The sequence below is a fragment of the Phoenix dactylifera genome, unplaced genomic scaffold, assembly GCF_009389715.1.
Source record: "Phoenix dactylifera cultivar Barhee BC4 unplaced genomic scaffold, palm_55x_up_171113_PBpolish2nd_filt_p 000222F, whole genome shotgun sequence".
Taxonomy (NCBI): domain Eukaryota; kingdom Viridiplantae; phylum Streptophyta; class Magnoliopsida; order Arecales; family Arecaceae; genus Phoenix; species Phoenix dactylifera.
The window spans coordinates 331,329-351,960 of NW_024067730.1; the positions used below are offsets into that span (position 1 = coordinate 331,329).

General features: G+C 35.4%; 2 protein-coding genes across 2 annotated transcripts; both read right to left on the reverse strand.

Annotated features, from left to right (window-relative positions):
* Positions 1-84: 84 nt before the first annotated feature.
* LOC103718106 (60S ribosomal protein L30) lies at positions 85-4,579 on the reverse strand. Its single transcript, XM_008806777.4, has 5 exons — positions 4,430-4,579; positions 4,160-4,265; positions 2,553-2,654; positions 641-709; positions 85-542 (listed from the first exon to the last, which is right to left on the reverse strand). Exons 1-5 carry the CDS (start codon positions 4,448-4,450, stop codon positions 502-504), a joined length of 339 nt encoding a protein of 112 aa, XP_008804999.1. The 5' UTR covers positions 4,451-4,579; the 3' UTR covers positions 85-501.
* Positions 4,580-8,649: 4,070 nt separating this feature from the next.
* On the reverse strand, positions 8,650-19,270 carry LOC103718105 (cell number regulator 5). Its single transcript, XM_008806773.3, has 5 exons — positions 19,144-19,270; positions 19,009-19,056; positions 17,980-18,156; positions 10,662-10,888; positions 8,650-9,123 (listed from the first exon to the last, which is right to left on the reverse strand). The coding sequence occupies exons 3-5, from the start codon at positions 18,149-18,151 to the stop codon at positions 8,956-8,958; spliced, it is 567 nt and encodes a 188-aa protein (XP_008804995.1). The 5' UTR covers positions 18,152-18,156; positions 19,009-19,056; positions 19,144-19,270; the 3' UTR covers positions 8,650-8,955.
* Positions 19,271-20,632: the final 1,362 nt, after the last annotated feature.

Here is a 20,632-nt window from a genome sequence, read left to right on the forward strand (position 1 = left end):
AAAGATCCCATGTTTATGAGAACCTCGAAAAAACCTGAGCATCTATCAGCAGGAAAACACATCTGTTTCGCACAAACCAGAAAGTGAGAAAGAGCAGTGAAAAAATATATTCTCAATCCTCAGTGTTCGAGGTTACAATCACATCAGTGGCCATGGCTAATAAGCACCCACAAGACCTCAAAATGTTTTCAGAAGAAGTTACAGGAGTCTCATATTGTTTGTAGCGATCTTTTAAGTTAAGCAACAAAAACATTATAGAAAAAGAAAATGAGATAGTGAAGCTAGATAATCAATTGAAAAGAAATTTATGTGTCAAATGTAATAATTAAAAAAGAGAATTCAAAATCTATATATTCAAGCTAGATATCTGCCCAACAGCTACCTCTCTTGCCAGAATTTAGCAGAGCTAACAGGAAAAAAAATTAACAAGAAACCCCTAACCAATCAGACCCCCCCATAAGAAGAACATTTTGAATGGCCAACCAAAAGAAATGGTCATTCTCACTGATCACCAGGCATGCTCTTGATAATATCAGAATCACCTGAAACACCAAAAATAAGATCATCCAATAACTAATACACGAGCGAGCGAGCGAGCGCGTGGGCGCGCGAGAGAGAGAGAGAGATCATTAAAAAACACCTGGATCAATAATGCTGAGGCAGCACACTCGGAAATATTTGCCACAAGCTGTTCCCAAATCAACATTATCTGTAAATAGAGAGAATTTGAACCACTCAGAATTTTGATGACAAGAAACTAGCATGCAAAAGAATATCAAAGCATGTATAGCTATATTAGGTGCTGTCTAAATCCCAGTACAATAGTTCCTCCACTCATATGATATGCACAGATCCAAATGACACAACACTAACAAAGGGTGCCTTTTCCCCCACCACCACCAGGAGGGAGACCAGCACAAGTCAGATTAGCAGAATATAACAGATTTGTCATGTTGCAGGTGCTCTCCATTCTAGGCATCAGCTGTACGTTGTGCATATGAAACTATTAGGCAAAGTCTGGTTTGGACACATAGCAGGTATAAGGCTTGGGGTAAGCCTAATGCCTGCCAAAGAGTCTTAGGAAAACAGCCATGAGTCAAGAATAATTAAGCTGGTAAACTTGCTTATGACAGGCATAACAATTCCATAGGAAAGCTGTCACAATCTATTCATTGGCATAAAAGCAACGTTTATACCACCGACCAAAAACATCTTCATTCTACAAGTTCCTATAAAAACTGTAGCAAAACAAAATCTAGAATAACTGGTGGCGCAAGTATTCTCATAGGCATAACTTTTGCTATTCCCATTATCTTATTCCAGAACCAAATGCAGGCTGATCAGCATAGGCCAACATTGCTTGGGCCCTTTCCTTGGCAGGCACAGCCCTCCTTGTGTACTAGGGAAGAGGTTCCAGGTTCAAACCCCAGAAAGCGGTGTTTTTCACAACAAACAAAAAAGTATTTCTTTGAAAAAAAAAAGAAAAGAAAAAAGATGCAGACCTGCTTTCCAACAGTCATTTATCATCTTAAGCAAAAGGTTAAAAGATCATCTTCTTCATTACAAGCAAACAAGGAGATACCAAAGCCAGGCCCCAGCTCAATGAGCTGGCAAATTGGACATACACGTATTAGTACTTCAATGAGTTTTAGCTAGATGCCATGCAACAACAACATTTCAATAAAATGTAGCTGGAAAGTAATGTGTCCATCATACATTCAAGAAGGAACCTAAAATCTATCCTATGTATGAGTCTGGAGTGACCGACCATCATACATTCAAGATACGTCGATGACATCACATGAGAAAGAAAACCATTGCCAAGACAAGAAACAGTAAAGAAGACATTGTTGAACATATGTTAGAGGTGCATCATAGGATTAGTCCTCTCATATTGCAGATAATGATAATTTGATTGGGTCAGGACTTTTGATATAAACAGACTCCTCAAACCTTTGGTTTAGAACTTTTTATTTTTATTAGACTTCCAAAAGTAGTAGAAGTCTTTGCCTATATTCAATTAATACACATCCAACTACCAAACAAAAAAAAGAAACATTTTAATTAAGATTTTGTTCTTTGTCTAGAATAGAAATACAAGACATGCGATTCTTATGAATGCATAGTCAAGATAATTAAATGTTAAAAATAGTTTAATCAGATAGAAATCAGAACTATCCACACTTTCGTATGCACATCTTACATGTCCAATTTTCTCATGCACATCTTACACATATGTCATCCATACTTATTTCATGCACCTTGCACATGCTCAATACTGGTATTGTAGTAAATGACTACAAATTTTTGATGGAGTCGAATGTTGAAATGGAGAAACAAACAAGCAAGATACCATATTTGCAGGGAAGCCATTAATTTTTTTCAAAAAAAACAAAGCCCAAAAAACATGATTAAAAGACACCGCCAAGTTTGACAGAAAGAAGAAGATGGAAGAAAGAATGTAGGCAAACATGCCACTGTTGTTAATAATAATTAACAAATCAATGAAATACCATGAAAAAGAAATCTTAGGAGGGGGACAGATAACTTACTCCCATTAAAATGATGGACTCCAACCTTGGCCAACATTGCATAGTACTCAATTGCAGACTTCTCAAGAGGAGGGCAGTTGTTTGAGATGATCACTAACTTCCCTAGAGATATATAATTGTGACCAAATGATGAGATGTCAGTAAACCACTGATGCATATAAAAGCAATATTTAATCAACAAACTAGACTGCAAATTAAAGCAAAGTTCGTTAGAAACAGGAACACCAATTCATGAGGTAGAATTAATTATCATGGGTTAAGTTTCTATACTTAAGGAATAAAAAAAATCAAGGCTCAAAAAGTCAAAACTCTAAGTTCAGAAAAGGACAAAATAATGTAATTTTCCAGTCACATAGTTTTTTAGCGATCCAATTGATTCCATATAAAAATCATACACATGCAACGAATTAATTTCAATGTACATATAAAGCCCAGGTGTTATTGGAAAAATCATCAATGTAGTTTTAACCAGAAATAGATAAAATAGACCAACTTCCTTCAGTAAGGCTATTAGCTTCGTTTGCCACTGAGGCAGATTAAGAAAATCGATTAATGACAAAAAAAAAATATCAAGGTGAAATCTGTAAAATTAAAGCGCTATCTTGTAAGCTAAAAATAACAAAAAAAGAAAAATCTCATCTGAGTTATTTCATGTCATATTTATGCGATATAATTCCACAATTCATCATAAAGAACCACATTTACCTGGCTTCTCATTAAACATTAGTATGATCCAAAATACACAGTTGGCACATATATGATTCAATATTCAGACGGCCAATCTCCCTTCTCATGCTCTTACCTCCAACACAGCAATGTATTCATATCATTTGTTCTGCTTTTCAAAACAAACACTATTATCTCAACAATCCTCATCATCACACAGGACACATCTTAATCCAGCCACATCACATGCCAAAAGGAGCTAAGATAGTAAAGTTCTCTATTTAATAAATAAAGATATCAAACATTAATATCATGGTTCAATGTAAAATGAAATCTAATGTGCTGGTTGACAAGCTAGAAAAGGAACCCCACTAAATTGAACTATGGAAAGGTGACAGAGAACATCCAGAAAATTTTGTTAGAGATTTGAAACAGACATTATAGGGCCTAAGTCACAGTCTAGTTTTCGTTAGTTAATACTACAGCCTGAAACAAATACATAAATAATCCATATATGCCTCTAGGTCAAGTTGATCACTATACGCACAGTTCACAATGGTGCTACAGAACGAAAACTGTCCACTTAAGCTCATTGCAATTGCTGTACTCACCCTTCACGTATTCACCTAGATTCAGGGTAAAGACAAGTCTAGATGAATTCTGAGGGGTCAGAAGAACGAAATCCATCTAGGGAGCTGCATTCATCTCTGAGGCATGAGTCAAAAGCCAAAGAGCCAAACTCTAGTCCCAAACCCACAAATCCAGCATACCAACACATTGTACTAGGATTTTAGTCCAACACGAAGCCAAAGCTAGAATTAAATGCGGTGTAGCAGAGAACGATTTCCGAGAGACATTTGAATACGGAAGTAGTGATCGATACCTAGGGTTTAAGACCAATGGATCAAGAAAAGAGGGGATGGAAACAGCGATTACTATACCTCTGTTATTCCGAAGGGATCTGAGGACAGTCTTGTACCCCAGGGTATACTTCCCGCTCTTCACCACGAGAGCGAGCCTATTGTTTATGCTCTCCTGGCTCTTCTTCTGCATCACAAAAAACCAAAAAAATGGAGCGAGAAAATAATCAAGATGTCCGCAAAAAAATAACGAAAACCAACGCAGGAAAGAAAGGGAATTTAGAGTTAGAGGGTCTGAGGAAGAAGGGGACTTCTAAAATAAATGGAAACCGAAACGATCGAAGAGGATACCGTCTTCTTCGCGACCACCATGGCTGCTCCGGTGACAAGGCGGCGGCGGCGGACGGCGAGGGGAGCGGAAGCGAGAGGCGAGAACCCTGGGTCTCGGTGGCGGCCGTAAAGGAAAAGGTAGGGTTTTTTTTTTTTCAAGTTATGCAGCAAATTCTAATATAGCGCTGTATTTACATGATTGCCCCTGTAGGGGTCGAGGTTGATTAAGATAAATGTAAACCGTGAGCCTGATTGCTAACCCTAGACAGGTTTTGGGATTAAGTAATTATTTAATATCAACGTGCTATCCATCTACCCTCCCCAGCAAGACCTTTTTCTCAAGGCTAATTTTGCCCGGTCAACACACCAAAAATAACTTTAACCAAGACAAACTAAATTTATCCATCTAAATAAGCTTAACCTATGTAGTAATCACAAATCAAAGCAAAATTGCACCGGCTAGCCACCGTCGCCGGCAATGATGTGGCTGCCATTGTCGAGGTTGGCCACCATGGCTTCTTCTGGATTTGATTGAAGAGGAAATGGAGAGAAGGGCTCTCCCCTATTTTAGAAAAAGAAGGAGAGAACCTCTCTCTTCTTGCCCTCTCATCTTTCTCTTTCTTTCCTCTTTCTTTATTTATTTTTTTTTTCCTCTCCTTGTCTCTCTCTCTACATGGTATTATGAGCCCCTGAGGAGGGTTATGCCCTTCTCAATGGACCTCTGGTCGACCCTTGGTAAAAGAAGATCTTGAATCATGCTTGTTGCGCAGTATGTTGGCCCTCACCTTGGTCTTTGTCGGGCAACACTGGACTTTATTACTAATGTTTATTGTGTTGCCTATACCATGGTCTAATTCTTATTTAATGAGTTGACCCAGGTGAGTGGTAGAAGGGATTCAAGGGACCTAATGATGGACTCCTGGTGGACGCCGGTAGGCAATCAAGGTTATTAGCCCAATCTATGTTTTTTTTTTGATAATTGAGTTTGATTCTGTAGAGAGAGAGTCATTTGTATAAGAAGGTTCTGATTGGGGTACTCTGTATTTTAGCTCGTAGATCATGAAGTAGATCAGTAATTGTTGTATTTAGTCAATCTTCAGTAGAGGTAAGAATTCTTGTACTTGGTCACCAATACAAATATATATACATGTTTATTGATTTGTACTGCCAGATTTGCATCGTAAGTTTTCATTGATAGATTTGGCTTAGCATATGATAGTATAGTATATATAATTTTCCGTATGAATATACTTGTATGTTGTGTATGTATTAGATATTGAAAACACGAATATGTGAACAATAATACCTTGAATTTGAGAGAAATGCACTGTGCAAGTAAAAATTAATTTGACAAGAGTATCTTGTAAATCAAACGGATAAGATATTATTTTGACTAACCTTGTCATGAAATAGCCTGTACGAGCTTATGTGTGGGATAGCCTCCATAGGCTTATACATGAGATTTTGTTTAATAGTCTTGGACTGGGTCGTGACCTTGGTTAGTCTAAAGCCAAAAAAATATTGCTATGAAATCTGAAAATCAAGTTAATGAGAAATGGATGACATGACATAAGAAACTGTTGTTGAACAAGTAGTTAAATTTGATATATATATATATATGTATACATATATATATATGTATACATATATATATATATGTATATATATATATATATGTGTGTGTGCGCGCGCGCGCACGCGCGCGCTTCTTTGATAATATGATAATGAGAGTTTATGTACATGTTATTTGTATGAGCTTTTCGAATATTGATATAATATTTATTTTATGTGAATGTTGTTCATCTTAGGCCTTACACGATCTCTAGGGCTTCGCTTTAGAGATTATGTGGCCATGTCGCTTGGTCGACCCGGATGATGGGTTCGGGGCATGACAATAAGCTTCGGCACAACCTAGCAAAATGCATTTTTTAGCACCTCCTCGGGAAACTTATTAGAGTTTATTGTCATCAAATCAAGGTAACGAAGTTGATGTGGCAAAGGTAAAGGCAATCAAGGACATGCCATCACCACATACTAGAAAGAGATGAGAGGCTTCTTGGAAAGAATCAATTCATAGACATTCATCTGTGAGCCAATCAATCTTTAAGCTTCTAAGAAAGAATGTGCCAATAGTCTGGAATGATGAGAGTCAGAAAGCATTTCACAAGATCAAAGCGTATCTGCATAACCTAGCAATTCTCGTCTCTCCTACTCCAGGAAGAAGGACCATTAATACGGTTGTATTTGTCCATCATGGAGCTTTCCATAGAAGCAGTTTTACGGTAGCATGATAAAAAGGGCAGAAATGAAAGGACTAATTATTATCCAAGGCAAAGAATGAACGATTACGAGTCTCGGTACACCAACACTAAGAAGGCTTGTTAAGCAATAGTTTGGGTAACTTAACGGCTCTGGTTCATTGCACTGGCCTAACTGAAGTAGCTAATGGATAAAGCTATTTTGCTTGGAAGGGTGGTAAAATGGCTTCTTTCAATGTTAAAGTTTGACATGACTTATCTAAAACAAGAGTAATCTATAAAAGGACATGCAATTTTAGACCATTTGACTTCACCTCTGATCTTCAATCATGGCATGTAATGTCTCTTCGTCTGGAAATTCTACACAGAGATTCAAAATATTGGACTGGATGGTTTGCCCCAAAGTTTGCCGTACCGGTATCAGACTCCGTACCGGTGCTGCACTAGATAAACGTATCGAGTATCGGCATGATACGGTATGCGGTATGCCAGACATATCGATATTGGCGTACTGATATCGGCACCCATCTGTACCGATATGGTATACTCGATACAAACTGGTACAACATACCATGATTTGCCTATAAGAATTAGTGAAGAGGTGTAGGGCCAGTTTTGGAATATTTAAATAGTGCTCAGATACCGGCAGCAGCCAGGCTAAATTTTGACTGCACTCAAAATAGGCAAAACATGATGCATTTTGTATTTAAAGATGGCTGTGGACTTTGACATATGTTGTCATAAACGGGGACTAAATTTTCGTTGTTTCACAGATCAAATGGGATGGACGACTAGAGATGAGAAGTTAGTCTTGTACAAAGAACTCTCACAAAGTTTACTATTAGAATTTAATGAAATAGAGATGCCCCCGAAACTGTTATAGTAATCATTTTCCAAAACTGTTACAACATTATGAACTATGATGGCTGTTCATTAAATCAACGTTCGAAGCTTTAACACAAGTTTGGCTTTCAAAAACAATTTGGTTATCAGTGTATTGTCAAAATTAAAAAAAAATATGGAGGATTCACCAAAAGTTTAGAAAGGGGTCATGTCACGAAATGATAAATAAACATATCAATAAACAATACTGCCAACAACATTAAATAGGCTTTATAGTTCATGATTTATTTCTTGAATAAGTTGTGCATAATTCACTAAATTTAAGTTAGTGAGGAACTTCTTTAGTATGTTAAGAAGAACAATTCAGCCAAGAAAAAAAATTGCGCACCATTCATGTAACTTTCCAGTAAAATGTAAAATCAAAACTATGACAGATAGCCACAAGTATGCATGTCTAGTTCCTATATTAACCTTAAGATGCACTGAAGATCCTCAGGAATAATTGTATTTCTGAGGCAACAATACCACCAAGACAAGCTTGCTACATATGACCATGCTTGCAGTCTAGAAACTGAAATTTGTTACTGGAAGGGAAGTTTCTGAACATACGATGGCAAAAAAAAAGATTCTTTTTTAGTAGAAAAAACATATCCCTGCTGCAATGTACTATTTGAAACCTTTGAATCTAAACGACCTGCTGAGCAAAATGATATACAAGAAAACCAATGCTCTCCATCTTCTACCAGCGCAAATATGTTGCACCTGAAGTACCCATTAGTCGACATTGGCAAGCCACTCGTCACCATCCAAGAGTCAGCAAGAGTCAGCAGATCATACGTTAAGACAAGTAGTGCTTAAAGTCTGAACAACAGATGAGGCAAAACCTGTAGATACTGAATCAAGATGCACACATATCACAGGCTATAAAATAGCACTATTTAGTTACCCTGTAGTAAACAAAAAAAAAAAGCAACGTTTCTGAAAGGCCGCTCAACTCTTAGGATCTTGCCTGCACAAAGTTGATGGCATCATATGCAGATACACAAAACAAAGTGTGCGCACATAATTCCTGCAGTTCTGGCTTTTTGATTTTTCTTTGTTTTAGCTTCTTCTTTTTTTATGTGGTCTCTAAATCACAAATCATTTATATGATCCATGGATCTTTTACTGGTTTTTTGAAAATGTTATACACAATGTCAAAACACAAATCATTCACACAGTTTATGGTATCTCACAATGTTTTGCACAAATTTTCCCAGGTCAAAAGCGAAGCTATTAGACCCATGCGCACAAGCTGAAGAGTGGTGCGGTTCCAAGACTCAAAAGTACTCTTTTACTGGAAAATTTTGAAACTTTGACAGATACGAGCCACGTTGCATGAACATGCCGAGCAGTATACTAGGAATCGGAAGTAGCAACAGCGAGTAGACGTTCCGCAGTTGCAGATTAATCCTGTGGATCCAACTCCATGGTCTGGACAGGGGGAGCGGTCACAGGAGGGAATTTAAGAACAGGAGTAGAGCCATCTGACCTCTCCCGGATCTCCCTGTATTCTTGACAAATGGCGCACAAGTGGCAGAATAAATGAGTGGTTAAATCACCACATGGTGCTTCCTGGAAAAGATGGGAAAAGAAAAAAGACATGAAGGAATATCTCCAAATAGGTTTGATTAGGTTAATTTCTTTACAGTAAGTGTCTTGAATGACAGAGTAATATGTTAGTGGAATATCTCAAAAGAAAAAACATTAGCCATATCAGAGATAGACATGTTAAAAACAATTGAGACTAATGCTGTAGGACGACATCCATGATAGCCTTAGACATGTGATGGGACTGTAACTTGATAATAGGAACAAATTAGAAATCAAGATTCCTGCAAGATAGATTATAAAAATAGAATTTTAAAGATTATGCTGGAACACATTAAATTTCTAAATCTAAAGAGAAGAAGATAACTTCTTGACTACTCTTTTCTTCGAGGCTAACATTTCTATCTCATCAGCTTGCAGTATTGGTTTACAAAGAGTTTGACATGCCAAAATGCTGCCACTTTGTGACATATGTTGGTTAGTCTTTTTCTTTGGTAGACAGATCAGCAAGCAAATTCTTATGATTAGATTGTTGTCTAGCAAACTAGCACAAGATCAGTTGCAACATTTGAAGACGTGTTATGGCCTCCTTAGGCTATATATAAAATGTCTGCAGAACATGGAAATGCTACTATTTGCCTACAGTGGCTTGTATAGACTCACGGTAATACAGGTGCAGAGGATCTTTAGATTTTGTAATCTTACTATTCCAGTTAAATTATCATAACGTACAGACTTGATATAGTATCCGTAGATTTTTAAGAGTAAGAAATTCCCTTAAACAAGTCAATGCAGTGATTATGGCTTAATTTCATAACTTTCTAAGTTTAGAGTATATATATCTTGTTTTGGCATACTAGTTATGAAAGAACTGAAAATGCAAGTATGCTGGGTCTTAGAAGTTCCTTTTGTAGCAATAATAACAGCTCTTTCTTTTTGAAGTTTTGCTCACAGCACTGCCAATAAAATCATTGAAGGTTCTCGAGTATGACAATGAATGTCTACAAACACAAGGACTACAATATTCTTCCTTCCTTTTCCTTCACTTATTTCTTTTTTTTTTTCTCTTTCTGTGTTTAGAGGGCATGGGAGGGGGTACCAATCAACATTCCTTTGAAGAAATAACTAAACTTATATTTAATAATTCCATCAGGACTAATTTAGATAAACAAATGCAAGGACCAACTTAGAAGTTAGTAGGGACACTTGTTATTCGCTCATTATGAACAAAGCATTGCAGATCTCAGGTGGAGTGTAACTGCAAAGACAGCATTTTTAAGCATCAGTGCTTTCCAGGTGCCAGGAGCTTATTATCTTCACGTGTCCTACCGTGTCATTTATTATCAGTGATACTCTTATTGCCTAACATGCATAATCCTCTTAAATCACCAAAAAAAAAAGATAACTTTCAGACTCAGCAGACTTGCAACTTTTAGTCATTCACACAAAACAAGTCAAAGCCTGAAGTAAAAAATTGATCCAGTAAAATCAAATTGTAATCTTTGTAAAGTGAAAAACAAAAAGACACTTCTCAAATATATTTTCTAAAGAAATTGGCATACCTGCAGGTTATACTTTGCCCGAAGTGCTTTGCGATACCCACAAGCATAACATGCAATCATAGCTCCTGGTAATCCTGACAGTATACCTCCAGTAAAGAGACAACAGAGACAATTGACAAGTCCAAACAAGATAAAGTGGGTCATGCAAGACCCTGCAAGAGTTCCAGAACCCAAGAATTCTGCATTCTTTCCAAAGAGGAAGCATGGGCAGATTGTGCCTATACAACCTATTTCAAGAAAGGAAAAAAGGAAATGTGTTAGAAGTTTTTCCTACCCCACTTGCGAAGACACGTCTTTTGATAAGTTATGATAATTCAATGAAGAAGAGGAAAGACTAACAAAATTAAAATTAAACAGTACCAAGAAATGGTGCTCATGCATTAAGTATGTACCTATAATGTAGATCCACATACATCTACACGGAGACACTGACCCACTTGTTGAAATGATAACCATTATATGGAAAAAAAGAGATTTTGTTTTAAATCTCACACGTTAACATACAACAAGCCAGAGGTCAGAAGAATTTAAACTATCATAATCAGACATGATAAAACAAGAGGCACAAAAAAAAAATAAAATGAAATATAATGCTTCTTGATAAGATAGTTTAAGGTTTAAGTTTTGCAAGGAAGCAACTTCCAGGATAGAATTATAATTTTGCACTTATACATTATAAAGAAGACTAGCACCATATTTGTTATGACTTTCTTTGGTAGAAAACAACAGATCAATAGTTTTGGTTTATCACTAAAAAAGACCACAATGCATGAGACGGATTAGGTGATATTCTTCTGGAAAGGAAGAGAGGCCTGACATTAGAAGCCATCAACATTCAAACTGTAAATTATCCATTTGAAAGACCATAGCAAGATGCAACACTGTCAAACTGTCTTGACTTGAATATATGCATTCAATGAGAACAACTCTGCACAATGCTTTTTATTATGGAATACATCCAGCTCTGCCACAAAATAAATTAGCCTTGAGCACTCATTTGAGTAGCTTACAAAGAAAATGACATAGGAACCTGTTTTAGCATAGAAACCTGTTTTGGCTTGACCAGGTTCTGAGATGCCTTCTATTATGGCATAGGACTCATCAAGTATCAGTGGAGTCCTCATGCAAGGAAAGTGGCACTAAAAAATTACTGCAACAGCTTCAAAAAAAAAAAGAAAAGAAAGTGGCCTGCAAAATTAATGGGGTATGCTTCATTATTGAATGCATAAAAGGAAAAAAGATGGTGGCAAATGCTATTTCAGGAAGGGATCAAAAGGAAGATTGCAGTTCTATCATCCCCTATTCCAAATTGTTTGGATCTGATTAGAGGGGTGGGAAATAATTCTATCTTGCAGAAAACAATAGAATAATGCCAACAAGGTGAAGCCGTGGGTCCGAGGGAATACAAGGAAGGTATGCTTTATTTTATAAATCAAATGTATTGACCAATTCATTTTTATTTCCTTCTATTATGGAAGATATGCATTCTAGCACTCATAAAGGTTATCACACACTTTACAAAAAATTAGCTTGTTTTTCTATTAGAAGGCATGACAAAAGTACCACAGAATTGATTAGGTATGACATGAGAAAAGGAAGAAAGGTGAAAATCTTAACTCAACTGGGCTTTTACAGCCACAACTTGTTCCAAGGCATGTATGCACTGATATTTTAATGGATTTTTGTTGAACTGCCAAATTCCACAGGAAATTCAAATATTTTTGTGGTTGTAGATATTCGTTCAGAGCTTGCTCACTTTTTCCCATCCCATCTATTTATGGTTGAAACTATAGCTTAAAATTTTTTCCAATAAAAAATAGCTAACACCAAGCAAGAGATATAGAAATAACTTCCTACAGATTAATAAAAAGTGGACCATGACAAATTCAATAAGACTCAACTACTACTGCACATCACAAGTACTCAATCAATCAAAAAATAACTCCAACATTCAATTATTTACTGCAGAACTGCAGACACTTTTTTACATGCATGAAAATAGAGCATGCAACAGCTGGGCAATAAAGAGGTCCAAGAAAAACAAGCTTTTTTTTAGTAGAAATATGATTGAGGGAGATATGGGTTAAAATTGTGAAGGATAGAATGAAGAATCTGTATATTGGCGGAGCTATGGGTATCAGACCAATTTAAAGACAAATGGAGAAGCAATAGAGACAACATAGACATGTACTATGAAGATCTGATGCGACTTCAGTAAGGAGAGGCACTCTAATCTCTAATCTTTGTTGAATAATTCAGGAAAATAAGGGGAATACCTCAGCTAAGATAGATGAAAATCATTCGGAAGGACCTAGAAAAGCCATAACATCAGAGGCAGCCTAAGAAGGAATAATTGCCCAATAAGTACTAATAAAGGTCACCCCAAATACTCGAAACATGGCTTGATGGTTATGCTTAGCATTATCAAGTACTAATGGCAATAAATTGGTATCTATTGGTTCTTTTTCTATCCACCTGGATAGGTAAAAATTTTTGAAGAGTTAACAAAATTTGCACCACATTGTGTCATATGTACCCATGCTGCATAGCCAGATTGCTTATAATGTAGCGTATAAAAATGATATATAGCACCACATGTGACATAGGATGAAACACTAGAAAACTTTTTATTTAATATTTATAAGTTCAAATTGTTTGGGACGATCCATTCTGCTCCCAATACCATCACCAAATTCTTTTTGAGTCAAAATAACTAACTCTGAAGAGAAGAAATAAGTTGAAGGGATATACTCCTACACTTTTGCCCAATTCTGGAACCATCTGTTGTTATCAAGAATCTATTTCTTTTCTTCTTAATCTTTACCCACAATTGTTTTTCTTGTCTATCTATTCTTTCCTTTTTCCTCCCTTTCTCCTTTTCTATCAGAAGCAATAACTATCAATAGCAGTAAAAGCAACAAATAAGAAGCAGCAATAGTCTAGATAAGCAGCACAGGTTTTTCTTATTACTTTGATGATATAATTTATTTTTTTCATTGAGTGCAATTTCTGCTGTTTGGGTAATTATGGATGTTAGAATTTAGTAGTAATCTCCATCAGATTAGATATATAAAAACTTAATTTTATATAAGCTTATATAATATGGTGCAAGGATGTTGCTTTAAGTTAATAAAATCAATCAACTCTTTGCTGATGCAAGATACTACTTGTTTTTTTATTTACATCAAGATCAGAAACCAAACCCAATAGGCTATCTCTTCTTTCTCCTTTTTGGTTATAACTTGCTACATCTTGCTTGGCAGAAGCTTCAAATTCCTCAATCATTCTCTCTGATCAAAAAGTCAGTGTTGGATGAAGGTTTGAAGATAACCTTTAAAATTTAAAATCATTAGGTTTAATATGAAAAAAGCATTAGTAAATAGAAATACTTTTACAATACTAGAATCACAGCCCTCAAATAAAGGATTTATTCGAGAGGATTTAGAAATAGCTGTAAATTTTGTTTGATGCAATTTTTGAATTAGCATTGAAGATCAACGTTCAAAATCAAGGCTTATCATTTCTTCTGCTTTCCTTCTTTGAAAAAAAATTGATATGTTTGGAATTGTAATCTATTTCATGCATTTACATGCATGCTAGTTATAATCATATTCAAATAATCAAACTGCATTTCATTCACTTCTAAAGGCTGCTTGTTTCCAACAATTGAACAGATTGCAGTTGCAAATGCAGCATTTGAACTAGAAGCATCCAATACCAACGGCTTGAATGCACTCAGTTTCAACTGCAGGCTGCATCCGAGCTTAGAAAAAGGGGCCCAAATCATGTAATTGGAACTGCAATCAAAATAGGTTGCAATCCCTATCATAGAATTTGTCGCAATTTGAAGTAGCCCTCAAAGGTTTCCATCGCCACTCTCCAACCATTAAAAATTTAATAATTTATAATTTAACATGTTAAATATATATTATTTATTTTCATAAATTTATATAGAATATATATTTATTTTTATTATAATATACAAAATTATTACAAAATCAAATAAAATTAATAATAATTATTACAATAATACATATAATACATATATTTATGATTATAAGAATACATCTGATTATTATAATATCAAATTACTTTATAGAATTATAATTATTTTAAGAAAGGGAGAAATTAGCACTATTTGGTGAAATAGGTTCTTTTAAAATCAATTTCAAACCATCCGCTAGAGGTTGTAACAATCCGAACTATCCCACTACATTAGGACCCTTTTGATGTTGCAAAAAAGCCATTATTTTATGTTTAGCTAGCACTAGAAAGGCTACTCCTAGTAGATGTGGTAGAATTAAACCCTAAATCATCAAATTCCCACAAATGGAATGAGAAGTGGGTCCATGTAAATGATTGAGACCTTGCAATCAACAACATTCCTTCCCCATTTGGAGTTGGGGATGATTATTGTAATAATCTAACAATAATTTAATAATAACATTCATTTTCTTATTAAAATTATAACATAATATGATAACTAAGCAAATACACAATACCTATAGTAATTATATCGCCATTATATAACTTGATATTATAGTAATTAGATATAATTACTTTCTACATTATAGTTAAAAAATTAATACGATAATTATTATACTATAATCAAAAAGTAAACAACTCACAGTTTTCAACAAGGTAACTTTACCAAATTGCTTGCAAGTTTACCATATCTGTTTTAGCATCATACAACCTAACAGTTGTATTTGTAGTTTTTAATTACAGATAACTAAACAGGAAAAGTTTTTGAAACTGCAATTCCAATTGCAACATGTATCAGTTGAATTGCAGGCAAACAAACAGCCCCTTAACCATCTTTCATGATTATAGCACTGAATCTTAGTGCTGCTGAATCCAATGCATATCCATATCCACATAAAACAAACATAGAATAACCAATATCCTTTATCTTTCTTTGATTTGAAAAATGACTCAGCCATGTCCACCTAGATCAAATATGGACACCCTAGCTCTTTAATTATGCATATCTATATTTATATCAGATGAATAGAAATGGAGGATATGAATACCAATATCTGATATGCATTCGATCCATTTCAACCATAAAAGGTGAGGATAGGCTAGCAATAGATTTTAGAAATTAAAATATTGCAAGGGTTAAGACTACAGTGTGTTATAAGGCCAACCACCCCTATAGATATTCTTTACTTTATATTTCTATAAGTATGGACCTTGCCAAGATTCACTTCATAAGAATATCTGAGCATCAGACTCATCCCTCTTTACACTAATATTCGGTGAAATAATAATAACTAAAAACTTGTATTTTTTTGAGAAGCCAAAACAATTTATAATTGACAATCTATAATATCTAATAACAATGAATCTTTTGCAATATCTGAGTAGTAAATAATTTACAAATCACAATATATGTACACCAACATTATTCTCTCACTTTCTAAATAAGCATTTATGTAAATTTGTATGTAGTATGCATGCATTTTTCTATGAGCTCAGAACAATGCAATATGTATATACCAAGTAAGGTTTTAAAAGCCAGAGCCCCTGGCATTCCATCACGCTAATCATGTGTCGAGATGTGTACCAAGCTGTGTCCAAAAAACATTTTTTAGTCAAATATATTAAAAAGAGTTAAATATGTGCAATGCTGATGCATGCAGGTGTTCATACTGGCCCAACACAGTATGCGCCAGCCAGTACAACCAGCACCTAAATCCTTGGAACTATTAAGCTATAATTTTATATACTACATGATCTTAACCATATCCAAGCCCATTGAGACTTTCTCTGAAGATTTCAAATATAAACTCTAATTTGACTCACATGATAGGGGCATCAGATTTGGTTCTAATTGCAATTTGGACTAGTTTATTAATGTCATCATGACAGGGGTATCCAAGAACTCTATGGGAGTAAAATGGATGTGATTAATGCATCGGATGTCAGACAGATGTTATCTCTCCAATCGTCCAAGTGGAGCAAACGATAGGACAATGAGGAACTTTTTGCAACATGTTTTGATTATTGAGGGTGGCATGATCTTTGGCACATCCATGGTTGTTCTACTCTACAAGGTTCCCATCCAAAGATTTGTTTTACCCTGGGTTGATCTTTTAATGGACCTTTAAGTAAGTTTAGTTCCATCACTGAGTAGTTTCTAGGCCTAACAATAGTTTGCATAGTTCAGGTTTGAGATTAACTCCAAACCAAACCCACCTACTCACAAAGATCCAGTAGGTAGTCTTCGGCTCATCTTCCAATTTTATAAGCTAGAAATATTTCTCTCTATTTTTAGATGTCAATAGTAATCAGTTTTATGAATAGATTCTATGTTCACAGCCCTAAATAGATCTGAAGGATTAAACTTTTGGCTTCATATCACATCTAAATCAGGTCATATCCCATAATAAAACATCAAGTTATATGTTAATGTCAAGACTAAAAAATATTAGCTCTGACTATAACATTCTTAAATTACACAGCAAATAATATTGATAACCTCTAATAACTAATATCCTTTTTTAACCAATGATTATTAATTATTTGACAGCTTATTGCAATTTAGTTTTCTTTAGTTCTGCTTATAATTGTATATTTCTACCATATATAAAATGAAAAAGAATTGTTAGGATAGTCAATAGGCTTTACAAAATCAAATGTTTCCAAATTCTGCATTACTGAAGGAAGATAAGCTGAAGGTGTTACAGAGTATCAGTTATTCTCTAATTTTTTCCCGGTACATTTCCATCTTTTATTATTAGAAAATATTTTAGGTATGATAGACCATTCTGGATCAAGAATTTGAATCTAAGAGAAATGCAGGACTATCTCTCTATGTGTATGCATAGTGTAAAATGTCAAACTGGTCCGCATCGTACGCCATACTGGTCCGAACCAGATAGTACGGTTCGGTACCGTACCAAATCGGTAAGGTACCGGTACTGGTACTTAGTACGGATGGCGTACTGGGTGTGGCACTGGTTCCGTACTGTATTGTACTAATACTAAGCTAGTGTAGCACCGATATAGGGTCCGGTACTAAGACAGCGAACCTTACTAGTCCATTCATATCATTACTAAAGATTTAGGAGGATGCTCTACTATCTAGATCATACGACTCCTAGATAATTATAATGTAAGTGAAATATTGCAGTGCATTGTATGGGCAGTAACTAGTCTAACCCCAACAGAATGACAAAAATCCTAATGTTCATCAAAATTTCCTTTAGAGGCAAAAAGGGAAGGAATACTTTCTATCATATTATATAATTAAGTTGCACCTTTCACTTTTCCTTGTGAAAACCTAGGGATCACAGGGCAAAAAGTAGCGTACAGCTCTGCATATCATCAAAGCAAGCACAGATTCCAGAAGACCATTGTGTAGGGTCCCGACCGATCGGACGATGTGAAGGGTGACTATCATCTGCAGAAGCACCGTCAGCTTCAGGTTCTGACTGATTAAGAGGAATATATGGTGGTGGGACATAGCTTCCTTGCCCTGTCATACTCTCTGAAAGAAGAACAAGCATCATTTCTCAACCAATAGGATCTAGATTACAGTTAGTTTAGCTTTATTTGCATAAAAATAATCAAGCAGGATAAAAACTTCATGGGGGTCAAGTTCATCTCTACAATTCGACAAAATTGGGCCACAACAATATAGCTGCACCAGATATCAAGCATTTATACAAAATTAGAAATGCCGTCAGTCTCCATAGCAACCATAAATCCATGATCAGAAATTTGCTGGGCAGTTGGAATACTAACAGCTAATTACAAGGCTCATTGCAGTCCTCCAGTGCCCTCCCTAGGCATCATTGTGTTCTTAATAACAGGTTAATTTTTGAAAGATATACGCCGACTTGTCTGAAATTGATGCATCATTTGAACCAATCAAAATGATGGAACAAATGTTGGTGCTAACACAAAGAACCACCATTAACTGACTACCAAGGTGTCCCCTATAGCAAAAATATCGCAACAAAATGAGGTATAAAGCCCAACTCGAAATACATAAGATCATTTTTAGAAATTAAACATGACAAAGTAACGAAAGTCTAGAATACGTAAGTGGAAGCTATCTAAGCCAATTTTCAATCTCGAAGCAAGCAAATTGAACACCAAAGGAAAAGCGCTAAGCAATCACAATGAAGAGAAACGAGAACGCTTTTATAATTTAGATATTAAATATGATCCCGAAGAGGTACTATTTTGAGTCAATCCCCGCATTCGATTTGAAAAAATTTACGCATTAGATTGCAGAATGGCATCTGAAAGCGAAATACTAATATATTATCTTGAGCTACTAAATCTCCATCACCAAACAAAAAACAATGTCCAAAGTTTAGAAAAGGAAACATACCGAATAGAGTCGATCCCTAATCAAGCCGATTCTCTCTTCCCTCGAACCCTGATAAAATCAACCAAGATAAATCATTAAAAATAGAAAATTAGGGGATAAAGTGGATTTTTCAATCGACGAATCCCTTTTTCGAACCTTTTTAGGGTTTTTGTTTCTCGTTTGGTACGAAGCGAAGCGACGGACGACTAGAGCTCCGAGGAAAGGGGAAGAGCGATGGGTGAAGCTTTAACATGGAAAGGGGCTGCGGGTTTAAGATCCAATGCTCCGCAGGAACAACATATTAAAGTTCCTCTCTCCAGCCCACCGTAAGCAGACTCCTCACAGTTAGGGCTCGTTCCGAGCCAGCGACCAGGGGTGTAAGCAAACCGTGCTTCTGAAAACTGGGATCTGATCAAGCTTGATTTGAGATTAGTTTCATATCTTATTTTTTATATTAGATTTATATTATTTATTGTTATTTTGAGTTTAATCTAAGCTTAATTTCGAACAAAGTAGAATATGAGCAGTTTTTGTTAAGTATTACGTCAATTGCCTAGTTATTTTTTTGATGTATTGCTTTTTGATTTTTTTAAGTATATCCATATATGTTATATATGATACTTCCATTTCAGCCCCCCAAAAAAAAAGTATTACATCAGTTGGGATCTTGATTGGGTGGAATTATTCAATTATATAACTTAACAAGGCTAAAGATATAGTTAATGAAGATGTAGTTAATTAAGTATATAAATATTTGATGTGGAACATAAAACTAGATTTATTTTTATCCAAGGTTGGGTAGGGTAAGGATCAGGTTAAAGCTAGGTTTCAGCTCAAGCTTAAACTATCTAATTTGGAGTTGGGTTGTGACCATTAGATTTCCTCGATGCTCTGCTGATAATAAATACAAAAAGGTGAGAATATTCACATATTTATACATAGAATCTCATATTTAGTAGTTCAAGTTAGCTAAGGAGGTCATCAATAGAATAGTAACTGATATTGGAGCATAAAAATCTTTACTTACCAAAGCGATAGCTCAAAGAGCAAAAGAAGAGTCAAAATATTTTTTGTAATCCACATAATCCTTTTGGTCTCTCCATTCACTACCTTTTTCCCACTTAGTAGAAATTCCAACAACATTTCTTCAAGGATGTTTGATTTATCCTATGCATCTCCCTCTTCCAACTACTGTGGTAAAAGAGACATGTCAACCTTCCTATTCCTCTCCTCCTATAAGAACCTAACACCTCAGCCAAAAAATTAGTCAAAATATGTTGGTTGATATTTTTACCTTGCCTAAGTATCCAAGACATTCTTAGCATATATGATATGGGACTAAACAGACATTCACACAAATTCTAAAATGCTTGAAATCTCAAAAGCATAGCTTAAATAAGTACAATATTATTCAGTAGAAAAATTACAAGTAATTGATAAACTCCCTCTTGCCCAAAACCCCACAAATCATGCCACAATCAAGTATGACAACAAGCTTTCAATAGAAAAAAGAAAGAAACTACTTAATAACCACCCATCTCACTTTCTTTCTTACACTCTATTTCCGCACCTAATATCAGTAGCAAGGTTTAGATCGCTAAAAAAATAAAAAACATGTAATGGCAAGATTTGTGTCTTCTTCAAT